Raw genomic sequence first — 24,382 nt, forward strand, 5'->3', positions numbered from 1 at the left:
TTAGATTATCCAAGCAAAACATTAAATTCAGTAGTTGGTGGGAAGGAGGGGAGGGATGGGGGATAAGCACATACTAAAATCCTGGATGAAAAAACTGGTGTAGGTGGTCCAGGAACCCACATTCAATATGGCTAGACCAAAATTCAAACCTGAAAGTTAGATGGGCAGATGATAGATATACTAAAGCCATGTTAACGAGTTTGACCATCATCCAAAGGTCAACTGGAAGCCACTAATAATTTAGAGAAGGAGTGATATGAGTAGGTTTGTATCTAAAAGAACTCTGTAGGGGCAGCATGAAAAATGGATTGGGTTTTAAAAGAACAAAGGCAGATAGGCCTTCCGACTAGGCAAATGATGGCTGCACTTAGAATGGTAGTAACAGATATGAGAAGAGGTAGACAGTTTTCTTTGTTTTTTTGTTTTTTGATGTGTACCATTTTTAAAGTCTTTATTGAATTTGTTACAATATTGCTTCTATTTTTTTATGTTTTGGTTTTTTGGCCGTGAGGCATGTGGGATCTTAGCTCCCAGGGATTAAACCCACACCCCCTGCATTGGAAGGCAAAGTCTTAACCACTGGACCGCCAGAGAAGTCCCTACAGTTTAAAGGACATTACCAAAAATCTGTAAACTACATATTGTTGCCATCTTACAAATAAGGAAACTCAGACTCAAAAGTGTCAAATAATTTCCCTAAATTAAGTAGTTCATTAAATATCATACCTAAGGTCTGATGGCAAGTCTATCTCATGCAATGTCTCAAACATTAAAACAAACCAAACAAACAAACAAACAAAATACTGAAAATTACCTGTTTATGATGAACTAGCTGCTTTCTTATTTTTCTGGAATATAATCTATCAAGGCTACTGCTGCCTTTGGAAGACCTATTTATGTGCTGGGTGTGCAGATTATTATTAATAAAACTCCACTGGTTACCTACAGGGCAAGGAAAAGTTGTATTAATAATTCTGTTAAATGTGATTTTAAAGTACTATTCACACCCAGAAAACAACGACAAAGCAATATTGTTAAAAATTAAGGAAACCATCGTAAAGAAATTGCTAAGAACATTTGACCTTAGAAAAGTTAACCTAGATCCTAAATGACTTTAAGACCACAGTTCTCTCTGCCTCCAATTCTTCCATTAACAGCCAACTTTCTCCACAACTGTTTAAAATTGATCTCTGTACAACACAACTTTGATAATGTTGCTCAACTGTAACGACAACAAAATGCTCACTGTTGCCTATTTCGAACTCATATGCTTTTTGTGCAGGGACCCAAAAAAAGGGATACTCAATAATCTGTTTTAATGACTGCAAAAATAAAGTTGGATAGTTCAAACACCATGCTGTGTAGCTCTACTTATTCTCATGTTGGAATGTGTCCAGATGACTCCTTGTCACTCTGCTCAGTTCAGGCTTAATCCCACACGCTAACCATCCTCAATGATTTTTTTCATGTCTGCTTAACCTAATGACATCTTTTTCTGTTCTCTATTATCCTTTTGTCAAGTCAATTCAAATTCTTCAAGCCCTAAAAAAATGTCTTCTAATGTATTTCCATAATACATGAATACTGTAAATAAAAACTAAGTCCTCCCATACCATCTGTTACATTCCAACTTTACAGGTAGTTGTATTTAATTGTCTCTTAATTCTACATCCTATAACTGAGACATATAGCATTTGTTAAAAAAATTCCCTGTACATGAAAAGAATTCCCCACCCTATTTTCAAACATAATGTGTACCATAAACAACTGATTTATTGGGCTGGCCAAAAAGTTCATTCAGGTTTTTCTGTAACATCTTATACCTATAAAACATCTCAAGTGATCTTTTTTTAATATTATAATCCTAATAATAAATAAAACTCTAAGTTTTACAGCACTTACGATCTGTATTTACATATTAGATGTAGCTATTTCATAAAGTCTTGTTAGCTTGGAAGAGGAGAAGAAAACAATTTGTCTTGCAGTTTGATTGTCTTTCATTTAAAAAATTTTCTGTGCTTTAAGCTTATGGAGAAAGATTACAACTCGCAAAAATCTGAGAATTTCTATATCTAAGCATAAAAGTCATTTGTAGTTAAATAGTAGAAACATTTTATAATAGTAAATGGAATGATATACTAAACTAAATACAGTAACTCTTCACAGATTTTCTTTTTATAAACTTCACCTATATGTATGTTATTCCTGGTAAAGTTAATTAATATTTTACATAAATTACATACAGCTGGAATCTCCAGGCCAACGCCAGTTCTGGAAAAACTGGGTAGTCACTCAAAATCCCCACCAACAGATTATTATAAACTTCTGATACCTGTCATAAACCTCTCCCTGTCTTTACCATTCAAAGGTTTCTTTGCAGCTGCTGCTTCGTCTTCTACAGTTGCCACATAATCCAGCAACCTGGACACTAGCATAACAACCCAACTGATCATGGGAATATCTAGTACTCCTGTATAGAAATGTGAGGAGAAAAAATAATCAGGTGACTCTAAGAATCCTAATGAAGTCTGATAAAATAATTATAAAATTAACACATTTTATAAATCCAAAACACACCATATAATTATGAACACTAATATTTATTTATAGTAAGCCTCAAAACTGAAACTTATGGCCAAAAATGAATTAACACATCAAATCAAATGGAAGACTTGACAAATGCTTCTTGGTACAAAAACAGATTCATAAGCGTAGCTTGAATCTAACAGGTAATAACTTATAAACTAGAAAACAAGGTATAAGAAGCTATTCTTAGACTTACAGGTGACTGAAATTTAAAAAGTCTCTCAAGTTATAATTCATAAAGTTTTAAACTATGTTCTAAAGTTTTTATTCCAATAACAATTTTCTTGCTCAAATGAAGCTCATTATCCATGATCAGAACAGCAATTCTGCCTTAAAGCTTAAACTTAAACACAAGAGTTTGATTTTAACTATGACAGTATAAAAACAACATACCCACAACAATTCCCAAGTTCAAAATTCACATAAAGAAAAGGTAACATATTTTAAAAAAGCAGTAACCATATGGTAGTCAATCACACGAAGGCTGGTCATTCTAAAAAGTCTACATCATAAAAATATTAAAGTGTGCAGCAAAATGAATAGTAAAATAAATATTGCAGACTAGTCATTTTATAAAAGCAGTATTTACAGGAATCTTACGTTTTTACTAAAGATCACTAATTTAAATAATACCTTCTGTCCTCCTATGCATGGGTAACTGCGGCTGAAGAGGTGACAGTAAATTATCCAACAGATTAAGTAAGCTTTCTAATACTCCACTATTACTAAGTGATCTCTGACCAATGCAGGAAAGTAACATGAAGACCCTAAAAAAAAAAAAAAAGATACAAATAAAATAGCTAATATGAATCAATTTAAGTGTTCATCTTAAAAATAATTCACTTTGTAATCTAAGAGAGTAATGACAGAATATCTGGTTATTAGTAAGATTTATATCTGGAAGTATAATGTTAAAATTAGCTCTTTTTCAGCTACTACTTATATTTTCTAATTTTATCTGCAAGGAATCAAGTAGAGCGAACTGTATCACAGACTCAAAAACATACATTTGACACATAAAGTAACATGATCTGATAGGAAATATTTGTAAACAGGGATCTATAAACTCCACAGATTCAGTTAGGAAACTAAAGAATATAGTCCAGTTACATCATGTAGAATCTTCTTCAATATGCCCTTCACTGGGAGTTCCTCAAACTATGAAAAGACATGATTCATTTCATTTCTCCACACTCAGTATCCACATACACAAGATTTCCAAATCTGAACATTGCGGGAAGCATAAATCACTAATAACAAATTACTCCAATATTTTCTGACCTACCTATCCTGTGGAAAGATGAGAAGCTGCTCTGAATTGTACAGTTCCTGAAGAACATTAGAAAGAAACTGGCCCCACCATCTTTCACCACCACAGAGTTGAACGAGTAGAAGACCAGTATGTAACCGTATCTTTGGGGTTCCACTGATGCACAGGTGTTTAAAAAGCTCTTCACAGGCCTGGGCATGGAATGTACTCTGCAAAACTGCAGGAACAGAGTGTCCTATTACAAGAAAGAAAACAGTAAAATTTCCTATTTAAGAGTACGCTGTAGTATCAAAATCAGCATCCCTAGATAGGCTTTCTTCATTACCAGCAAATTTTTGGTCTATTTATTTTCCTATTCATTTATTTACTCCTTATATGTAGAATTTTAACTGTCAAATACTTGGAGAAAAGAAGAATTAGCAATTATATCAATTATATTTCTTTTTTGTGGAGTTGGGTGTATCAGATGGCTGTGTGTGTGTGTGCGCACATTACATCATATATAATGATCAAAAATAGCTCCTGGTTAGAAAATGACACTTCTGTATTAGATTAGCAATTTATTAACAGTTCTCACTGTTGCGCTTTCAAACATTATTTATTATTTTGCCAGTAACACAATGATGTGACACATCAATAGCAGAAACTCAAGAAAAAAAAATCAAAAATCTATTCAAGAGATAGCCTCATCCACCAGAGGGTAGACAGCAGAAGCAAGAAGACCTACAATCCTGCAGCCTGTGGAACAAAAACCACATTCACAGAAACAGAGACAACATGAAAAGGCAGAGGGCTATGTCCCAGATGAAGGAACAAGATAACACCCCAGAAAAACAACTAAATGAAGTGGAGATAGGCAACCTTCCAGAAAAAGAATTCAGAATAATCATAGTGAAGATGATCCAGGACCTCGGAAAAAGAACGGAGGCAAAGATCGAGAAGATGCAAGAAATGTTTAACAAAGACCTAGAAGAATTAAAGAACAAACAAACAGAGATGACCAATACAATAACTGAAATGAAAACTACACTAGAAGGAATCGACAGCAGAATAACTGAGGCAGAAGAACAGATAAATGACCTGGAAGACAGAATGGTGGAATTCACTGCCATGGAACAGACTAAAGAAAAAAGAATGAAAAGAAATGAAGACAGCCTAAGAGACCTCTGGGACAACATTAAACGCAACAACATTCGCATTATAGGGGTCCCAGAAGGAGAAGAGAGAGAGAAAGGACCTAAGAAAATATCTGAAGAGATTATAGTTGAAAACTTCCCTAATATGGGAAAGGAAATAGCCACCCAAGTCCAGGAAGCGCAGCGAGTCCCATACAGCATAAACCCAAGGAGAAACACACCAAGACACACAGTAACCAAACTGGCAAAAATTAAAAACAAAGAAAAATTATTGAAAGCAGCAAGGGAAAAATGACAAATAACACACAACATAATTCCCATAAGGTTAAGAGCTGATTTCTCAGCAGAAACTCTACAAGCCAGAAGGGAGTGGCATGATATACGTAAAGTGATGAAGGGGAACAACCTACAACCAAGATTACTCTACCCAGCAAGGATCTCATTCAGATTCCATGGAGAAATCTAAAGCTTTACAGACAAGCAAAAGCTAAGAGAATTCAGCACCATCAAACCAGCTCTACAACAAATACTACAGGAACTTCTCTACGTGGGAAACACAAGAGTAGAAAAGGACTTACAAAAACAAACACAAAACAATTAAGAAAATGGTCACAGGAACATACATATCGATAATTACCTTAAACGTGAATGGATTAAATGCTCCAACCAAAAGACACAGGCTTGCTGAATGGATACTAAAACAAGACCCGTATATATGCTGTCTACAAGAGACCCACTTCAGACCTAGGGACACATTCAGACTGAAAGTGAGGGGATGGAAAAAGATATTCCACGCAAATGGAAATCAAAAGAAAGCTGAAGTAGCAATACTCATTATCAGATAAAATAGACTTTAAAATAAAGAATGTAACAAGAGACAAGGAAGGACACTATATAATGATCAAGGGATCAATCCAAGAAGAAGATATAACAATTATAAATATATATGCACTCAACATAGGAGCACCTCAATACATAAGGCAACTGTTAACAGCTATAAAAGAGGAAATCGACAGTAACACAATAATAGTGGGGGACTTTAACACCTCACTTACCCCAATGGACAGATCATCCAAAATGAAAATAAATAAGCAAACAGAAGCTTTAAATGACACAATAGACCAGATAGATTTAATTGATATTTATAGGACATTCTATCCAAAAACAGCAGATTACACTTTCTTCTCAAGTGCGCACGGAACATTCTCCAGGATAGATCACATCTTGGGTCACAAATCAAGCCTCGGTAAATTTAAGAAAATTGAAACCATATCAAGCATCTTTTCTGACCACAACACTATGAGATTACAAATGAATTACAAGGAGAAAAACATAAAAAACACAAACACATGGACGCTAAACAATACATTACTAAATAACCAAGAGATCACTGAAGAAATCAAAGAGGAAATCAAAAATTACCTAGAGACAAATGACAATAAAAACACGACGATCCAAAACCTATGGGATGCAGCAAAAGCAGTTCTAAGAGGGAAGTTTATAGCTATACAAGCCTACCTGAAGAAACAAGAAAAACCTCAAATAAACAATCTAACCTTACACCTAAAGGAACTAGAGAAAGAAGAACAAACAACACCCAAAGTTAGCAGAAAGAAAGAAATCATAAAGATCAGAGCACAAATAAATGAATTAGAAACAACGAAAATAATAGTAAAGATCAATAAAACTAAAAGCTGGTTCTTTGAGGAGATAAACAAAATTGATAAACCATTAGCCAGACTCATCAAGAGAAAGAGGGAGAGGACTCAAATCAATAAAATTAGAAATGAAAAAGGAGAAGTTACAACAGACACCGCAGAAATACAAAGCATCCTAAGAGACTACTACAAGCAACTCTATGCCAATAAAATGGACAACCTGGAAGAAATGGACAAATTCTTAGAAAGGTATAACCTTCCAAGACTGAACCAGGAAGAAACAGAAAATATGAACAGACCAATCACAAGGAATGAAATTGAAACTGTGATTAAAAATCTTCCAACAAACAAAACTCCAGGATCAGATGGCTTCACAGGCGAATTCTATCAAACATTTAGAGAAGAGCTAACACCCATCCTTCTCAAACTTTTCCAAAAAATTGCGGAGGAAGGAATACTCCCAAACTCATTCTATGAGGCCACCATCACCCTGATACCAAAACCAGACAAAGATACTACAAAAAAAGAAAATTACAGACCAGTATCACTGATGAATATAGATGCAAAAATCCTCAACAAAATACTAGCAAACAGAATCCAACAACACATTAAAAGGATCATACACCATGATCAAGTGGGATTTATCCCAGGGATGCAAGGACTCTTCAATATACGCAAACCAATCAATGTGACATACCATATTAACAAATTGAAGAATAAAAACCATATGATCATCTCAATAGATGCAGAAAAAGCTGTTGACAAAATTCAACACCCATTTATGATAAAAACTCTCCAGAAAGTGGGCATAGAGGGAACCTACCTCAACATAATAAAGGCCATATACGACAAACCCACAGCCAACATCATTCTCAATGGTGAAAAACTGAAAGCATTTCCTCTAAGATCAGGAACAAGACAAGGATGTCCACTCTCGCCACTATTATTCAACATAGTTTTGGAAGTCCTAACCACGGCAGTCAGAGAAGAAAAAGAAATAAAAGGAATACAAATTGGAAAAGAAGAAGTTAAACTGTCACTGTTTGCAAACGACATGATACTATATATAGAGAATCCTAAAGATGCCACCAGAAAACTACTAGAGCTAATCAATGAATTTGGTAAAGTTGCAGGATACAAAATTAATGCACAGAAATCTCTTGCATTCCCATACACTAATGATGAAAAATCTGAAAGAGAAATTAAGGAAACACTCCCATTTACCACTGCAACAAAGAGAATAAAATACCTAGGAATGAACCTACCTAGGGAGACAAAAGACCTGTATGCAGAAAACTATAAGACACTGATGAAAGAAATTAAAGATGATACCAACAGATGGAGAGATATACCATGTTCTTGGATTGGAAGAATCAATATTGTGAAAATGACTACACTACCCAAAGCAATCTACAGATTCAATGCACTCCCTATCAAATTACCAATGGCATTTTTTACGGAACTAGAACAAAAAAATCTTAAAATTTGTATGGAGACACAAAAGACCCCGAATAGCCAAAGCAGTCTTGAGGGAAAAAACCGGAGCTGGACGAATCAGACTCCCTGACTTCATACTATACTATAAGGCTACAGTAATCAAGACAATATAGTATTGGCACAAAAACAGAAACACAGATCAATGGAACAAGATAGAAAGCCCAGAGATAAACCCATGCGCCTATGGTCAACTAATCTATGACAAAGGAGGCAAGGATATACAATGAGAAAAGACAATCTCTTCAATAAGTGGTGCTGGGAAAACTGGACAGCTACATGTAAAAGAATGAAATGAGAACACTCCCTAACACCATACACAAAAATAAACTCAAAATGGATTAGAGACCTAAATGTAAGACCGGACACTATAAAACTCTTAGAGGAAAACATAGGAAGAACACTCTTTGACATAAATCACAGCAAGATCTTTTTTGATCCACCTCCTAGAGTAATAGAAATAAAAATAATAATAAACAAATGGGACCTAATGAAACTTCAAAGCTTTTGCACAGCAAAGGAAACCATAAAGAAGATGAAAAGACAACCCTCAGAATGGGAGAAAATATTTGCAAATGAATCAACGGACAAAGGATTAATCTCCAAAATATATAAACAGCTCATGCGGCTCAATATTAAAAAAACAAACAACCCAATCCAAAAATGGGCAGAAGACCTAAATAGACATTTCTCCAAAGAAGACATACAGATGGCCAAGAAGCACATGAAAAGCTGCTCAACATAACTAATTATTAGAGAAATGCAAATCAACACTACAGTGAGGTATCACCTCACACCAGTTTGAATGCGTATCATCAGAAAATCTACAAACAACAAATGCTGGAGAGGGTGTGGAGAAAAGGAAACCCTCTTGCACTGTTGGTGGGCATGTAAATTGATACAGCCACTACGGAGAACCGTACGGAGGTTCCTTAAAAACTAAAAATAGAATCACCATATGATCCAGCAATCCCACTACTGGGCATATACCCAGAGAAAACCATAATTCAAAAAGACACATGCACCCCAATGTTCACTGCAGCACTATTTACAATAGCCAGGTCATGGAAGCAACCTAAATGCCCATCAACAGAAGAATGGGTAAAGAAGATGTGGTACATATATACAATGGAATATTCCTCAGTCATAAAAAGGAACAAAACTGGGTCATTTGTAGAGACGTGGGCGGATCTAGAGACTGTCATACAGAGTGAAGTAAGTCAGAAAGAGAAAAACAAATATCGTATATTATCACATATATGTGGAACCTAGAGAAATCGTACAGATGAACCGGTTTGCAGGGGAGAAATAGAGACACAGATGTAGAGAACAAACGTACGGACACCAAGGGGGGAAAGCGGCGGGGGGATGGGGGGGGTGGGATGAATTGGGAGATTGGGATTGACATGTATACACTGATGTGTATAAAATGGATGACTAATAAGAACCTGCTGTATAAAAAAAATAAAGTAAAATTCAAAAATTTAAAAAAAAATCTATTTAAGAAAAACAAAGATAAGGGGAAAAAATGAATTAACCTAAAAACACATTACATAAATACATCAGAAAGGATACAAAAATAAACAGAACCCAGGAAATATTAATACAACAAAACATGCAAGAAAATCACATCAAATATATTTCCGGCCTTTTTAAGTACTTAAGTCAAATACAAACCATTGGAAGAGTGAAGAAGGCTGAGCAAAGTGTCCAATAAATATCTGATGATAGTACGTAACTGCTCTGTGGAAGATGTCTGAATTAAATCTTTTGGGTCTGAAGTTTCATTCAACATCTTCCTACTTGCTCCAAGAGCTACTCTGAGCCTCTGCACTGCATTATGAGCCAAATTTAGTTGAAGCTGTAGCTGAATACAGTCCTGATAGGCAGAAAAGACTCTGCTGTCCTCCTCGACGGCCTTGTCTGGCTTTCGCAAAAAGTACTGTGCATTGTTAGCACTGTTGAGAGGAGGAAGATCAATACTTTGCAAAAGAGTTTCTAATCGATGACAAGCCAAGTTATACCTGTAAGTAAAAAATAAACGAACAAAATAATTCCTGCAATGTTCTCTTTGATATACATGTACGAATATACACTAAAATTAAATCTCTAAAACAAGTTAACACACAACCATTAAAAAGAATTAATCAATTGGTCAATTAATCAATTGGTAAGTACTAAAAAAAATAGAATGAATTATTTAATCACAATATATTAATGCATTAAACATTATTATAACATGCTAGTGTCCTACCGCCTTTTGCTCTTTTCTATACACTTATGAAAAGTCATTTCTTGACACGTATGTGGGAGACATTATAGAAAATATAGGGTTTCAGTAAGACTAAAATATATTGCAATTTTCTACTAACCTGCACTGTATATCCTCCTGTAGAGCAACCATCATTGTTAAATGCTGGTCAATTTCTGGTTGGTTTGCAGATTCTCCCTCTCCCCTCAGAGGATCATGCATTAATTTCAGTTCACTCTCCCAAGGCAAGATATAGGTATGACCATAGTAAAATCCTAATGGGATTTTAGCTCTGGCATTTGTACTTCCATAACGTCCAATGACAGTGATCTGAAATGAAAACTTATAAATATACATAACCACCCATCTACCACAAGAAAAATCTGAGTCATGTATTTTAAAAGATAATTATATTATAAATTATAAAAAGATACTTTTGTTTTTATTTTTTAATCGAAGTGTAGTTGAATTACAATGTTGTGTTAATTTCTGCTGTACAGCAAAGTGATTCAGTTATACATAATTTTTCCATTATGGTTTACCACAGGATATTGAATATGGTTCCCTGTGCTATAAGGATACTTTTAAATTACATGTCTGAATATTTTTCATAACTTATCAGAAACATGGAAAGCATATCAATTAATTTTCTTGAAGTTCTTTACCTTCATGAATCTACACACTGGAGGTGGTATCAAATCATGAAGAATTAGTGAATGGGTGCTTATATCTGTTGCCACTACCAATCGCCTCCCATCAACCTCTTCTCCTAATGTCCAAATGTCAATTGACAAGGAGGCCAAGTCTCCACAAGTGGGAATCAATACGTCTGTCAACAGTATTGGTCTACCAAAATCCAAGGTCACAAATCTCCTTGCTCCTATGAGAGATAGAGAGCAACAGCTGACACAAAATACCATGTATCAATTAACCAAAAGACACACTCTGAAACAATCTGGAACATTCATCTTAAAATATGAAATCAACTTACTAAACTACAAACAAGTAAGAAGAAACGTTAATAAGTCTCATTCAAAAACTGTCTAAAACCTCAATTTATATTAGTTTGAACCCCAAGATTTAAGTAAAAAATATACAAGAATAAGTTTGTTACTATGAAGGCAATCAACTGTACATATAAGCTTATTTTAAAACTTTAGAACAAAAAAAGGTAAATCAGCAAAAATACAGATTAATTCAATGAAGTACCTATCGGTTCTTCTTTCAGTCATTTGGTCTTGTTTTCTTTTAATTTTACAACTAAATGTATTTATTACTGATACCAAATTTTATTATTTGATTTTGGTTTTCTTAAGCTTTATTTAACATCTTTTGGAGTTGCATCTTACATTGGGGTTACGATGTAAAGGACAAGCATACGGCTGAAATCACATGCAGTCATTATTACCACACTAAAAAATCTCTGAGGAAGGTCCTCCAATGGAGACAGATAAAACTTATCTCAAACAATGCTTCCCTCCCATATTGACACATCACTGTCTCCTCAGCTAGTACCAAATGAAGTAGAAGGCTTACTCTTAAGGGCCACACTAAAGAGACAGTATGTCTTTTATGTGTAAGCTCATATATTAACAAAAGAATGATCTGAGAGAAACAGAGGAGCAGATTTGCACCTCTCAACTCACACACATTTCAGGAATAAGCTCAATTAGTGAAACAGTAGGCATGAATAAAATCCTAATTTCTTCTTTATTGCATTAGGGGCAGATAGTAACCCTACCGGCTACATTTTACAGTGAAGGAACCCAACTAAATTTAACTTGTAGGACTAGAGCCATCTCCATAGAGCCATTTTAAGGAAAACAAAGCAGTTACCAGTATTTTCCTAAACAGAAAGACTACTGAACAAAAAAACATAACTCTCCCCTTTAGGGGGCTTACGTGCCACAGTCGAGTCCACAGATAGAACACCAAATCATAGTGTAAACAATTGCTCACATTTCATAAAGACTGGACAACAACGAATTTCACTCTATATGCCATGAACACTAATTATTGTTACCAATGAATGATTAGTTGGGCAGAAAACAGCATGTAACACTTTATTTTTTTAAAACTCTCTCTTCCAAAGAGGAAACAACCCACTGCAATAAAGCAAATACGGTTCAACTCTTCATATGATGAAAAGTGATACAGTATGCACTATATTCATGTTAATTCCTCCTATAAAACACACCTAAGGACTGTTAAATTCTGCTGCTGCTCAAGCCCAGAAATAACATTTGGTAGGATAATAAGGCAAATATTGCCTACAGTGTATTAGTAAACATGCTCTAATTAAAAGCACCTATCCTGATCATAGGTCTCTAGCACATAAGCATGGTACAAGCCTAAGTAAAATTTGAACTATCCAGAGACCATGAAATGCTAGTAATCCTACTCAGTTATTTTAATTAGCAGTAATTCTGTCAGCTATTCTCAAAAAATGGTTCCAACATTAGAATGCTAGTCTTAATACTTCTTTAAGCATAATTTTTAGTGTAATGGTAATTGAGCAGCTACAATAAAGACAGATATTTATGCCAACCACAGCTCAACAGATGAGTTTTTTTTTTTTAATTAATTAATTTATTTTTGACTGCGTTAGGTCTTCGTTGCTGCGTGTGGGCTTTTCTCTAGCTGCGGTGAGTGGGGGCTACTCTTCGTTGCGGTGCGCGGGCTTCTCATTGCAGTGGCTTCTCTTGTTGCGGAGCACGGGCTCTAGGCACGCGGGCTTCAACAGTTGTGGCTCGCGGGCTCTAGAGCGCAGGCTCAGTAGTTGTGGTGCACGGGCTTAGCTGCTCCACAGCATGTGGAATCTTCCCAGACCAGGGCTTGAACCTGTGTCCCCTGCATTGGCAGGCGGATTCTCAACCACTGCACCAGCAGGGAAGCCCCAGGTGAGATTCTTATACAGATGAAATCCACTGTTTGGACAGATTTAATGAAACCACTCAGCAGCACTCTTCCATTCAACTTGGTAAGCACACAGCTTGAGCCTTATGTAATGCTTATTCTTGGTAAAAAGCACTTTCCCAAGAGCAGATGTGATTTATTCGCACAGAAAAATCAAACTACAAAATATTAAGTCTTCAAAGGGCCAGCAGACAAGGCAAAAAAAATATTTTAAGAAAATCAAAGATTACCTGAATGCATTCGTTCTATAATAATGGACTGGTGAGGTGGAGGCTGAAGAAAATGTGAAGCATGAGAAATTGCAAGGGCTAGACCAGAGCCAAGTGGATTCTAGAAAAGAAAAAAGTATAACTCTATATTGATATCACTCTTGCTCTATAAAAACTAATAACCATAATATAAAGTTAACAAGTCCCATTTCCTGACGTATATTCTGTAACATTAAATAAAATAATCTAATTTGATATAACAAGTTAACATAATAAAACTTTGCTTTCTAAAGTTAGCGTATACATCAAAATATTTTTAAATGTCTAAGCGAACACCTGTTTAAAATATAGTAATTTACCATTCTGGACTTGTTGGAATTTTTGTTATGTGCAGCAAGATTGACTGTTGGGGGATCAATAACTGAGCCTGGGAAAAGCTGTGCAAGTTCGGCATTAATCACAACGGAAACTGCTTCATTGGGTGGGGTGAGTGGTGGAGTCATAAAAAGTGGTGTTGTTTTTGGAGTGGGTGGAATAACATCAGATGGATGAATGAAGAATCCAGGGGCTGCCACTGGGTTGGAAGGCACAGAGTTGTGAACAGGACCTACTGCTGATGCTGCTGATGCTGCTGCAGCTGCTGCAGCTGTTGTCTGATGTAACTTGGCTTCCAGCTTTGCTTTCTGTAAAAGAAGTAAAAGCAACAAATATAGACTAATCCTGCCTATCTAAATTGTGGGGAATACTACGTGGGTATATATTGTGAAAATACACACGATTAACTGGATCCTAGTTCAATAAAAATGAAATTAAGTAAAAAATGGACTCAACATGAATGGAGTACTTCTATGCTATATATATGTGTGTGTGTATGTGTGTGTGTATAATACACACACACACATACACACACACTTCCTTAAATATCTGATATAAACTTTCCTGAGTATTTGGGAAATAGGAATTTGTCAAAGCAAAGGCGGAAAGGAACCAGAACAATTAAATGTAAATAAGGAAACAAAGTTCTCCTCAAAACAAAATATTAACAGGAAATGGATTCTCATGTTGCCTAACCTGATACAATTTGTCACCTGGAATTGTATAGGTTGCATTTAGACCACAATGAAGTTTCCAAAACGTCTGCTATTATTACTAAATTTTAATTCACATTAATTTGTCTTGAAAATGTTGTTTTAGGTTTTTCAATTCATTAAAATAGTAACTTTTTAACTCTTACGTTTGACCAAAAGTGTTTTTAAACAGAGTAAAGAATGGAATTTACTTAAAGACTGCAAAGAAAATATCAATTATATTCCCCCAGATATGTATCAAAGAAAATGCATTTATATAAGCTTTAAAAATTTAAGTATATCACAAAGATGTTACCTCAATTTTTGTAGAAAATGATTAGCTCAGATCGGTCAACCTAATTTCCTTTACAAAAATAATGGTCATTTTTACAGTATTTTTTCAGCTTTTGAAGTTTAGAGACAGCATGAACAAAGAGCCAAATAGTCTCCAACCTGTTGCTGAAGCTTCAAAAGCTGCTGCTGTTTCTCTTGCAGCACCTGTAGCTGTTGCTCGGCTGAAGCCATTGCATGAGAGAGAGACTGCAAAGCTACCTGGGCTGCTGAACTCAGGGCTGTCGAAGCTTCCCCAACTGTCCCAGATGATAGTCCACCTACTGCAGGAGTAACCCCGAAGGAACTCACTGGCATAAGACAAGGGGGGAAAAAAAACAGGATGAAGAAAAGGTTCACAGAGAAACATATACAAAGTATATACTACTTTCACACTAAAACTACAGTTAATTTTCCTTTAAAAAATAAGACTCTTTAGAGGAAATCTTAATGGTAAAAGTATATCGATAATAATAGTATTCAAGTATAAGGGATCCAGGAATGACTTTTGATCAAAGAAAAATTAGTATGCTTTTCAGTTTAAAAATACTGTCAGCATGGAAGAAATTTCATTTAATATGGCTAAACTCTTACACAATTTGAGCGTAAGAAACAGGCTGAGTTTCCTTTACTAAGTTTCTTACAGCAACACCACCTTCTTCTCCCTCCCATAAAAAGCTCCAACAACTTTCAACTACAAGAACATCATTTAACAAGACTGACGACACCTATTTCCTCATTTAAGCCATAGCCCGGAAAGAGAATCTTGCCCACAAAGAATATGCAAAGCAATGTTTCCTACCATATGCTCCTCAGAACACTAAGAAGAAGAGAAGCATGTCAGATGCACAGTCAAATAAGTCTGGCACATACTGCTTACCCATGAACATTACCATCATTACAGGTCTATGAAATCGCACGAAGTTAAAATTTTTTTACTCCCCTTTTCAATGTTATTCAAATATACAGTATAAAAGAACTTTTTTCCCATTATATATTTACCAGTATCTGTGTAAAACATTTTGGAAAAAGCTGAAATAAAAACTTAATTTCATAAACTCACATGATTAATCTTCGACAAAGGAGGCAAGAACATACAATGGAGAAAAGACAGTCTCTTTAGCAAGTGGTGTTGGGAAAGCTGGACAGCCCCATGTAAATCAATGAAGTTAGAACACACCCTCACACCATACACAAAAATAAACTCAAAATGGCTGAAAGACTTAAATATAAGACATGACACCATAAAACTCCCAGAAGAGATCACAGGCAAAACATTCTCTGACATAAATCGTACCAATGTCTCCCATGGCAATAGAAATAAAAGCAAAAATAAACAAATGGGACCTAAACAAACTTATAGGCTTTTGCACAGCAAAGGAAACCATAAACAAAACAAAAAGACAACCTATGAGAAAATATTTGCAAACAATGTGATAAACAAGGGCTTAATTTCCAAAATATACAAACAGCTCATACAATTCAATAACAAAAAAACAAACAACCCAATCAAAAAATGGGCAGAAGACCTAAATAGACATTTCTCCAAAGAAGACATACAGATGGTCAATAGGCACAAGAAAAGATGTTCAACACCACTAATAATTAGAGAAATGCAAAACAAAACTACAATGAGGTACCACCTCACACTGGTCAGAATGGCCATCATTAAAAAGTCTACAAAGAACAAATGCTGGAGAGGGTGTGGAGAAAAGGGAACCCTCCTACTCCTACACTGTTGGTGGGAATATAAATTGGTGCAGCCACTATGGAAAACAGTATGTAGGTTCCTTAAAAAGCTAAACATAGAATTGCCATATGATTCGGCAATCCCACTCCTGGACATATACCCAGAGAAAACTCTAATTTGAAAAGATACGTGCACCCCAATGTTCATGGCCGCGCTATTTACAATAGCCAAGACATGGAAGCAAACTAAATGTCCATCAACAGATGAATGGATAAAGAAGATGTGGTACATATATACAATGGAATACTACTCATCCATGAAAAAGAATGAAATAATGCCATTTGCAGCAACATGAATGGACCTGGAGATTATTATACTAAGTGAAGTAAGAGAAAGACTTACTTATATTAAGGAAAGATAACTGCTACAATAATAACAAATGTTTAGTGTGTATTACCTACTACCTTACACTGTTTTAGTTAATTACTACATTCAACAAATGAACCCTGAAGGGCAGGTACTATGATTCTAGTCTTTAGTTGATTAAGTAAAGAATGGCTCAGAGAAGTTACCCTGTAGAGCTACCTAATGGTAGAACTAGGGTTAGAACCAAGGGCTGTGTGAAATCAAACCTAACGTGAGGCATAGTGCTAAGCATGGAACTTACATCAACTCACTTAATCTTTGCAATGGCACATGAGTAAGTAATATGTTACCCCATTTTACAGATAATGTATCTAAAATTGAGGGAAGGGCTTCCCTGGTGGCGCAGTGGTTGAGAATCTGCCTGCCAATGCAGGGGACACAGGTTCGAGCCCTGGTCTGGGAGGATCCCACATGCCACGGAGCAACTAGGCCCGTGAGCCACAACTACTGAGCCTGCGCGACTGGAGCCTGTGCTCTGCAACAAGAGAGGCCGCGATAGTGAGAGGCCCACGCACTGCGATGAAGAGTGGCCCCCGCTTGCCACAACTAGAGAAAGCCCTCGCACAGAAACGAAGACCCAACACAGCCAAAAATAAATAAATAAATAAATAAATAAATTTAAAATTGGGGGAAGTATATGGCAGAAACTAACACAACATTTTAAATCAACTATACTCCAATAAAAATAAAAATAAATAAAATAAAATTGAGGGAAGTAATTTGCTCATAAATACCTGAAAAGGGGAGAAAAAAGGTAATCTGACAGCCTATCTTAACATCTAACAATGACTGTATTATGCCAGAATTCAAATAAACTATTTTTAAAAACTAAGCTATAATCACAAGATTGAAATAACAACAAAACTGTGCATAGCCTCTTACAATTAAAAATTTCCTCAACTTAAAAAAAAAACATGATCATTACAGTGTAGCCATCATACACCTCATTTAACCTGCAGAAATTCAACTATATAAGCTTGGTCAAAGAAAGAGCAATCATAACTCATATAAATTGTGTGCTGCAAAATGAAATCCATTTGCTCCATCAAGTGGTCCACCAAAGCAACAGCAGTTCATTCCAACTCTACAGGGTAAATTATTAGACTTACTAAGGCATTTATGTTGTACTTGTACTTTGGGGTAATTTAAGTGATTTTTCAATATTAACCATGTGTATTTTAAAAATCTAATGCCCAAATAATATTTAAAGGAAAATGAGCTAAGTCACAAGAAACACATAAGAGACATAAACAACCCAAGAAAAATAAGTCATCCTGCTACTACAAAACTAATTTTTAAATCTTTTGCAGAGTCTGAGTTTTCAATATCATTTTCTGTTTTTATACTAAGAGCCTTAAAACTAAATATAAAAAAAAAAGAGGTGAGAACAAGACAAAGATGACTACTATCACCATTTCTATTCAGTATAAATGCAGGGAGTCCTAGGAAGCATGATAGAGCAAGAAAAAGAAATAAAAGATATAACAACTAGAAAAACAACAAAGTAAAAATCTCTTTATTAACAGATGATGTAATTGTGTATATTTAAAATCCCTAAGAATGTACAATCTACAAGAATTAATAAGTTAATATAGCAGTGTCACCAGGTATGAGATTAATATACACAGATCAATTATACTTCTATAGACCAGCAAGAAAAACCTGGAAATAGAATTAAGAAAAATAGCACTTATAACAGCATAAAAAATCAAATAGCTAGGTACAAATCTAAAAAGGATGTGCAAAACTTCTAGTGCACCAAGAACTATAAGACATCACCAAGATAAATGGAATACCTAACTTAGCATAAATATATACTAAAGAACATTACCATGTTAATGGACTGAAAGTCTTAATGTTAAGATGTCGATCCTCCCAAACTGACTTATATTCAAACCTCATATTAAAATACAATAAGTTTTTTGAGTATAAATTATCAATCCAATTCTAAAATTTAAATGGAATTACTGAGATCTAATGTACAGCACATTGATTATAGATCATAATACTGCATTATATACTTGAAAGTTACAAAGAGAGTAAATCTTAAATGTTCTCACCACAAAAAAGAAATAGTAATTCTGTGACGCGATGAAGGTATTAGCTAATGCTATGGAGGTAATCATTTTACAATATATAAATTTTTCAAAACAACACACTGTACACCTTAAACTTGCTCATTGTTATATGTCATTTATATTTCAATAAAGCTGGAAAAAATGGAAATACAAAAGACCCAGAATCTTTATGAAAGAGCATCTTTAAGAAAAAGAATGTTGGTGGATTACACTCCTAGGTATACACTCAAGAGAAGTGAAAACATACATCACAATGAACACTTAACACAAAAATGTTCACAGCAGTATTTTTCTTAATAGCCAAAAAGAGGAAACAACCCAAATGTCCATTAACTGCTGAGTAGATAAATGAAATGTGGTATATCCAAAAAAATTTTTAAGTGGTAAATCATAAAATGGAATATTATTCAGCTACAAAAATGATGTACTTAGACATGCTAAATGGACAAACCTTGAAAATATTAAACCAAGTGAAAGAACCCAGACAAAAAGGTCATATACTATATGATTCCACATTTATGTGAAATGTCCAGTGTAGGCAAATCCATAGAGACTCAAAACAGATTAGTGATTGCTAGGAGATGGGGGAGAGGGGAATTGGGAGTGACTGTTAATGGCTACAGGGTTTCTTTCTGGAGTGATTAAAACACTCTGGAATTAGTGGTAATGACTGCACAACACTGTGAAAACTTCATATATAAATTTTCTAAATCTACCAAAAAAGAAAAAAAGTTGGTAGATTTGTACTAGCAGATTTTAAGACTTAACATAAAGTTACAGTAATTAAGACAATGAGGTATTGGCATAAGGCTAGATAAACTGACCAAAGGAACAGAAATGACCCACACAGATAGCAAACACATAATTCTGAAGAGAGGTGACACTGCAGTAGAGTGAAGGAAAGATAGCTTCTCCCCCACAAATGATTACACAACAGAAGAGAGAAACAGTAAACGTAAGATGAATTAGAAGAAAATACCCATAGTAAAAGAAGAGATTTAAAAGTTGAAATTATGTCAGTTATAGTGATGAAGTGTAACATACATGAAATTGGAGACACAAAAAGAGAGAAGATAAAAAACAGGGCAGAAGCAACGTTTCAACAGTTAATGGCTGAGATCTTTCTAAAGCTGATGGAAGATACGAAGTAAGCATTCAAGAAGCCCTGTGAATCCCAACCAGGATAAATACAACTGAAACCACATGTAGGAAATCATAGAAAAATGCTGAAAACAGAGAGAAAGGGGGTGAAGGGGAGAAATGAAGGAGGGAGGGGGGAAGGGAGAGAGTATGAATCTCAAAAACACCTTGAAAACTGACAATGACATTTAAAAAGGAATAATAAGACTGACAAGTGATGTCTAACAAAAACAGAGTAAAATAAAATGAAAGATTACCTTTAAATAACTAGAAGAAATAATAGCTGGCTTACAATTCTATAACATGTGAAATACTCTTCAAGAATGAAGATGGGGGCTTCCCTGGTGGCACAGTGGTTAAGAATCCACCTGCCAATGCAGGGGACATGGGTTCAAGCCCTGATCCAGAAAGATCCCACATGCCGCGGAGCAACTAAGCCCATGCACCACAACTACTGAGCCTGTGCTCTAAAGCCCACGAGCCACAACTACTGAGCCCGCGTGCCACAATTACTGAAGCCCGCGTGCCTAGAGCCCATGCTCCACAACAAGAGAAGCCACTGCAATAAGAAACCCGCACACCACAACAAAGAGTAGCCCCCACTCACCGCAACTAGAGAAGGCCCACGCACAGCAATGAAGACCCAACACAGCCAAAAATAAAATAAATAAAATAAATAAATTTATATTAAAAAAAGAATGAAGATGACATATCTTGATCCAAACAAGCCAAATGTAGAAAGTTATTATTATGATATTCAGAAAAATTTAATTAAGTATTGAAAATTAGATGATACTATGAAATTGATTATGCTAATTTATTAGATTATGATAAAGTGCATCATAATAAACCATAGTTAATTTAGATAATTATAATAAAAATGGAATCAGTTATTAAAGAGGACATCTACATTGTTTAAGATACTATGTATGGATAATGACTGTGGTTTATCTAATTTTTCAAAAAATATTTGAAATTTTCCCACAAAAAACTAAGTTAATTCATCATCAGTAGACAAGAACAGAGAAAGTGATCTTACAGAGTTTTCAGACATAAAGAAAAATCAAACTACAGAAAAGCTCAAAAGCAAAGAAAGAAATAGAGAAATGAAAATGGAATTATGAAATAAATCCAAATGAATACTGAATATAAAAACTAATAATAACCATGGAATTAAAATACATATAAAATTAAGGTATAAAGCCACATTGCCAAATAAATTAGAAAGGTGATAAATAATGTTCAATATATTTGCACTGTATGGTAAAAAAAAAAAAGCAACTGGATTTCTGGATGTCAAGGATATGTATATATTATGCTCTCTGGGATAATTGCTAAAAATATTATAATAAAAAGTAGAAAAATAGCTCAATAAAAATACAATCACCAATAAAATGGAAACAAAGGAGAAAAAGAAACATCTAACAGGCAAGATGAGAAATCTAATAGAATATATGAAAAACATGGTAGATTTGAATCCAAATATATTACTAAGTACATTAAATGTAAATAAACTAAATACTCCAATTGAAAGAAAGGGGGGAAAAAAGCAACTACATTCTGCTTATAAAAGACATGACTAAAATAAAAGGAGACACTGAAAAGTTGAAAGTAAAAAGAAGGAAAAATATATACCATACAAATAGTAACCAAAAGAAAGCTGATAACTGGTAGAGAAATATCAAAGTAATTTTAGGAAAATCAATCTTAGAGAGAGAGAGAGAGAGATAACACCTAACGATAAAAGATTCAACTCACAAGAAAGATACAACCATTCTAAATTTATATGGTAGCTTCAGAATGTATAAAATAAAAATTGTTGAAACTAAAATAGACAAATCCACAGGTATAATGACAAGAATTTAACATGCTGATCTTATTAACTAAAAACAAAAACAAACAAAAAAAAACAGATAAAACAATCAAAGACAGAGAATTTGAAGACCACAATTAGCAAACTGTATCCAAGTGGATATACAGAGCACACTTCACCAAGTGCAGAGTAAACATTATTGTCAAGCATTATTGCTGATCCTCTGCAATTCCCAATAAATTTTGCAAACTGACAATCAAAGTATTTCTTTTGACCCCACAGCATTTTAAATAGAAATGAGTAATAAGATGATAACTAGAAAATCTTAATATACTTGTAAATCAAGAAGTTACTTTAACTTAAAGTAAGTTAGTTACTTACTTTACTTTACTTTACTTAGTTAGTTAAAGTAAGTTAACTTAAGAACGTTAGTTCTTTAACGTTACTAACTAAAGTTGAATATATGAAAACCCTATAAAGCAGCAAATCAACTTCTACATTCATACCTAAGAGAATAGTGTATCCACTAGTACTAACAGCACTACAATATAACAACCCAAATGTCGCTCAATAGTACACAAATCAATAGTGGGTACATAAACTTTGTTTTATTCAGAGAGTAGAATCTTAAACAGCAATGAAAATGAACCAACTATCTATATATGCAATGATATAGGTGAATTTAACAACCATAACATGGAACAGAAGGCTGACCAAAAAATACAGAAATGCAATTCTATAATATACAGACCCTACTCACTCAGTGTTTAGGAACATGTAGCTAAGAGGTTATACAAAGAAACAAATAAAAACCAAGAAATGATTACTCTAAAAGTTAGGACAATGTTTACCTTTTGGAGAGAGTGAGGGAAAAATAAATGGAAGGGGAGCATGAAGAAATCTTTTTTTTAGAGTACTGGAAATGTTATTTCTTGACTTGGTGGTCACATGGGCAGTTTGTGTTGTGATAAATTGCTTCACTATACAATTGTTTTCTGCACCTCTCTGTATGCACATTATATTTCACAATTAACATGTTTCAAAAGAAAAGGGGACAGGAAGCTGAGAGACTACAGTCATCTTCTAGCACCTTATGATCACTAGTCAGGACTTCGCCCTACCATTTAACAAGTATCTCTCTGCTGGTGGTGGTTTCAATCTGGGTGGAATGCAGAGGTGAATGCTTATAAAAGCATAGACTACCTTTGGAAAGACAAGAAACTGGTCCTATTGTATGTTTTACAGGAGTAGAAATGGGTAGGGAATGTGAGGGAATACTTTTCTTTTTCAAACCAGATCTTTTATGTTTTAAATTTCATAACTTCTGAAAGTATTACTTATTCAAACACATTAATTTTCTTAAAATAAAAAATTAATTTCATGACAGTTCCAAAAAAAAAGTCTGATTTAGAACCAAAGAGTTTTCTGGAAGTTTAATTTCTTGTTATCGCCATGTTTCCATACCACTGTAAATATATAAGTTTCTACAAAATGACTGCAATAGTCCAAGAAAACAAACACAAATGAATTTTGACCCTTTTGGCATCTCCATATGAAAGAAATATAAATTTTTATTTTTAAATTAAAACTCTCAGCTACATAAGCCATGAATTTCACTTAGTGGTTACTTCTACAATTGGAAGATATAAGATGATTCTGAATAAAAAGGCACTCAAAGGACTGTTAAGTTCCCTTTAAAACACTTTGCCATTCTGGACCCAAGTGTAAGATTAAAGTTTTCATGACTTCTCAAGCAAACTATTTCTACTTTCTGTTAAACAGTTGAAGAAACAAAAAGACACCTACTTACAAAAAACCATCAACAGCAGAATTCATTCAAGACAATATTCAAAAACACTTCTGGGACTGTAATATAAATGTAAAACCATATACCAATATTTTTAATTATAAAAACTTCAATTATTTGTGCCCAGATAGAACTAACTGTAAATAAACACTGATCCTACAATGTGAAGAAAAAACACCGAAAGTAAGATATACAAAATAAACACAAGTTCTCACTGATCATTCATTTAAAACATCAACAACACCATATATTCAACACACACAAATACTGGTTCATATATCCAAAGTTGTTTTAAACTAGCTGAAAAAACAGTATTCCCTCTTCACTCATCTCAACCTTCACAAAGACATTACCAAATATACCTTTAACTTTAAATGCAAGAAATAACATCATGATGCCAAATTGACCATCAAGACTGATTGCTGAAGGTAGGTAATCAAAGTATAGTCTATTGTACTTGTCCCTCTACTTTCATTATGTTTGATATTTTCCAAATTAAAATGTTTCTAAA

At 34.5% G+C, this 24,382-nt stretch overlaps 1 protein-coding gene across 1 annotated transcript in view; it reads right to left on the bottom strand.

Moving 5' to 3' along the window:
- BIRC6 (baculoviral IAP repeat containing 6) overlaps positions 1-24,382 on the bottom strand; it is a 241,875-nt gene that overhangs the window by 137,659 nt on the left and 79,834 nt on the right. The window contains 10 exon segments of the mRNA XM_036873943.1: positions 815-942; positions 2,333-2,470; positions 3,220-3,353; positions 3,872-4,091; positions 9,822-10,168; positions 10,517-10,725; positions 11,061-11,275; positions 13,542-13,641; positions 13,880-14,203; positions 15,041-15,228. Of these exon segments, the coding sequence (XP_036729838.1) occupies positions 815-942; positions 2,333-2,470; positions 3,220-3,353; positions 3,872-4,091; positions 9,822-10,168; positions 10,517-10,725; positions 11,061-11,275; positions 13,542-13,641; positions 13,880-14,203; positions 15,041-15,228 (2,003 nt within the window).

This window comes from Balaenoptera musculus, chromosome 13, assembly GCF_009873245.2.
Source record: "Balaenoptera musculus isolate JJ_BM4_2016_0621 chromosome 13, mBalMus1.pri.v3, whole genome shotgun sequence".
In the NCBI taxonomy this organism is placed as follows: Eukaryota; Metazoa; Chordata; class Mammalia; order Artiodactyla; family Balaenopteridae; genus Balaenoptera; species Balaenoptera musculus.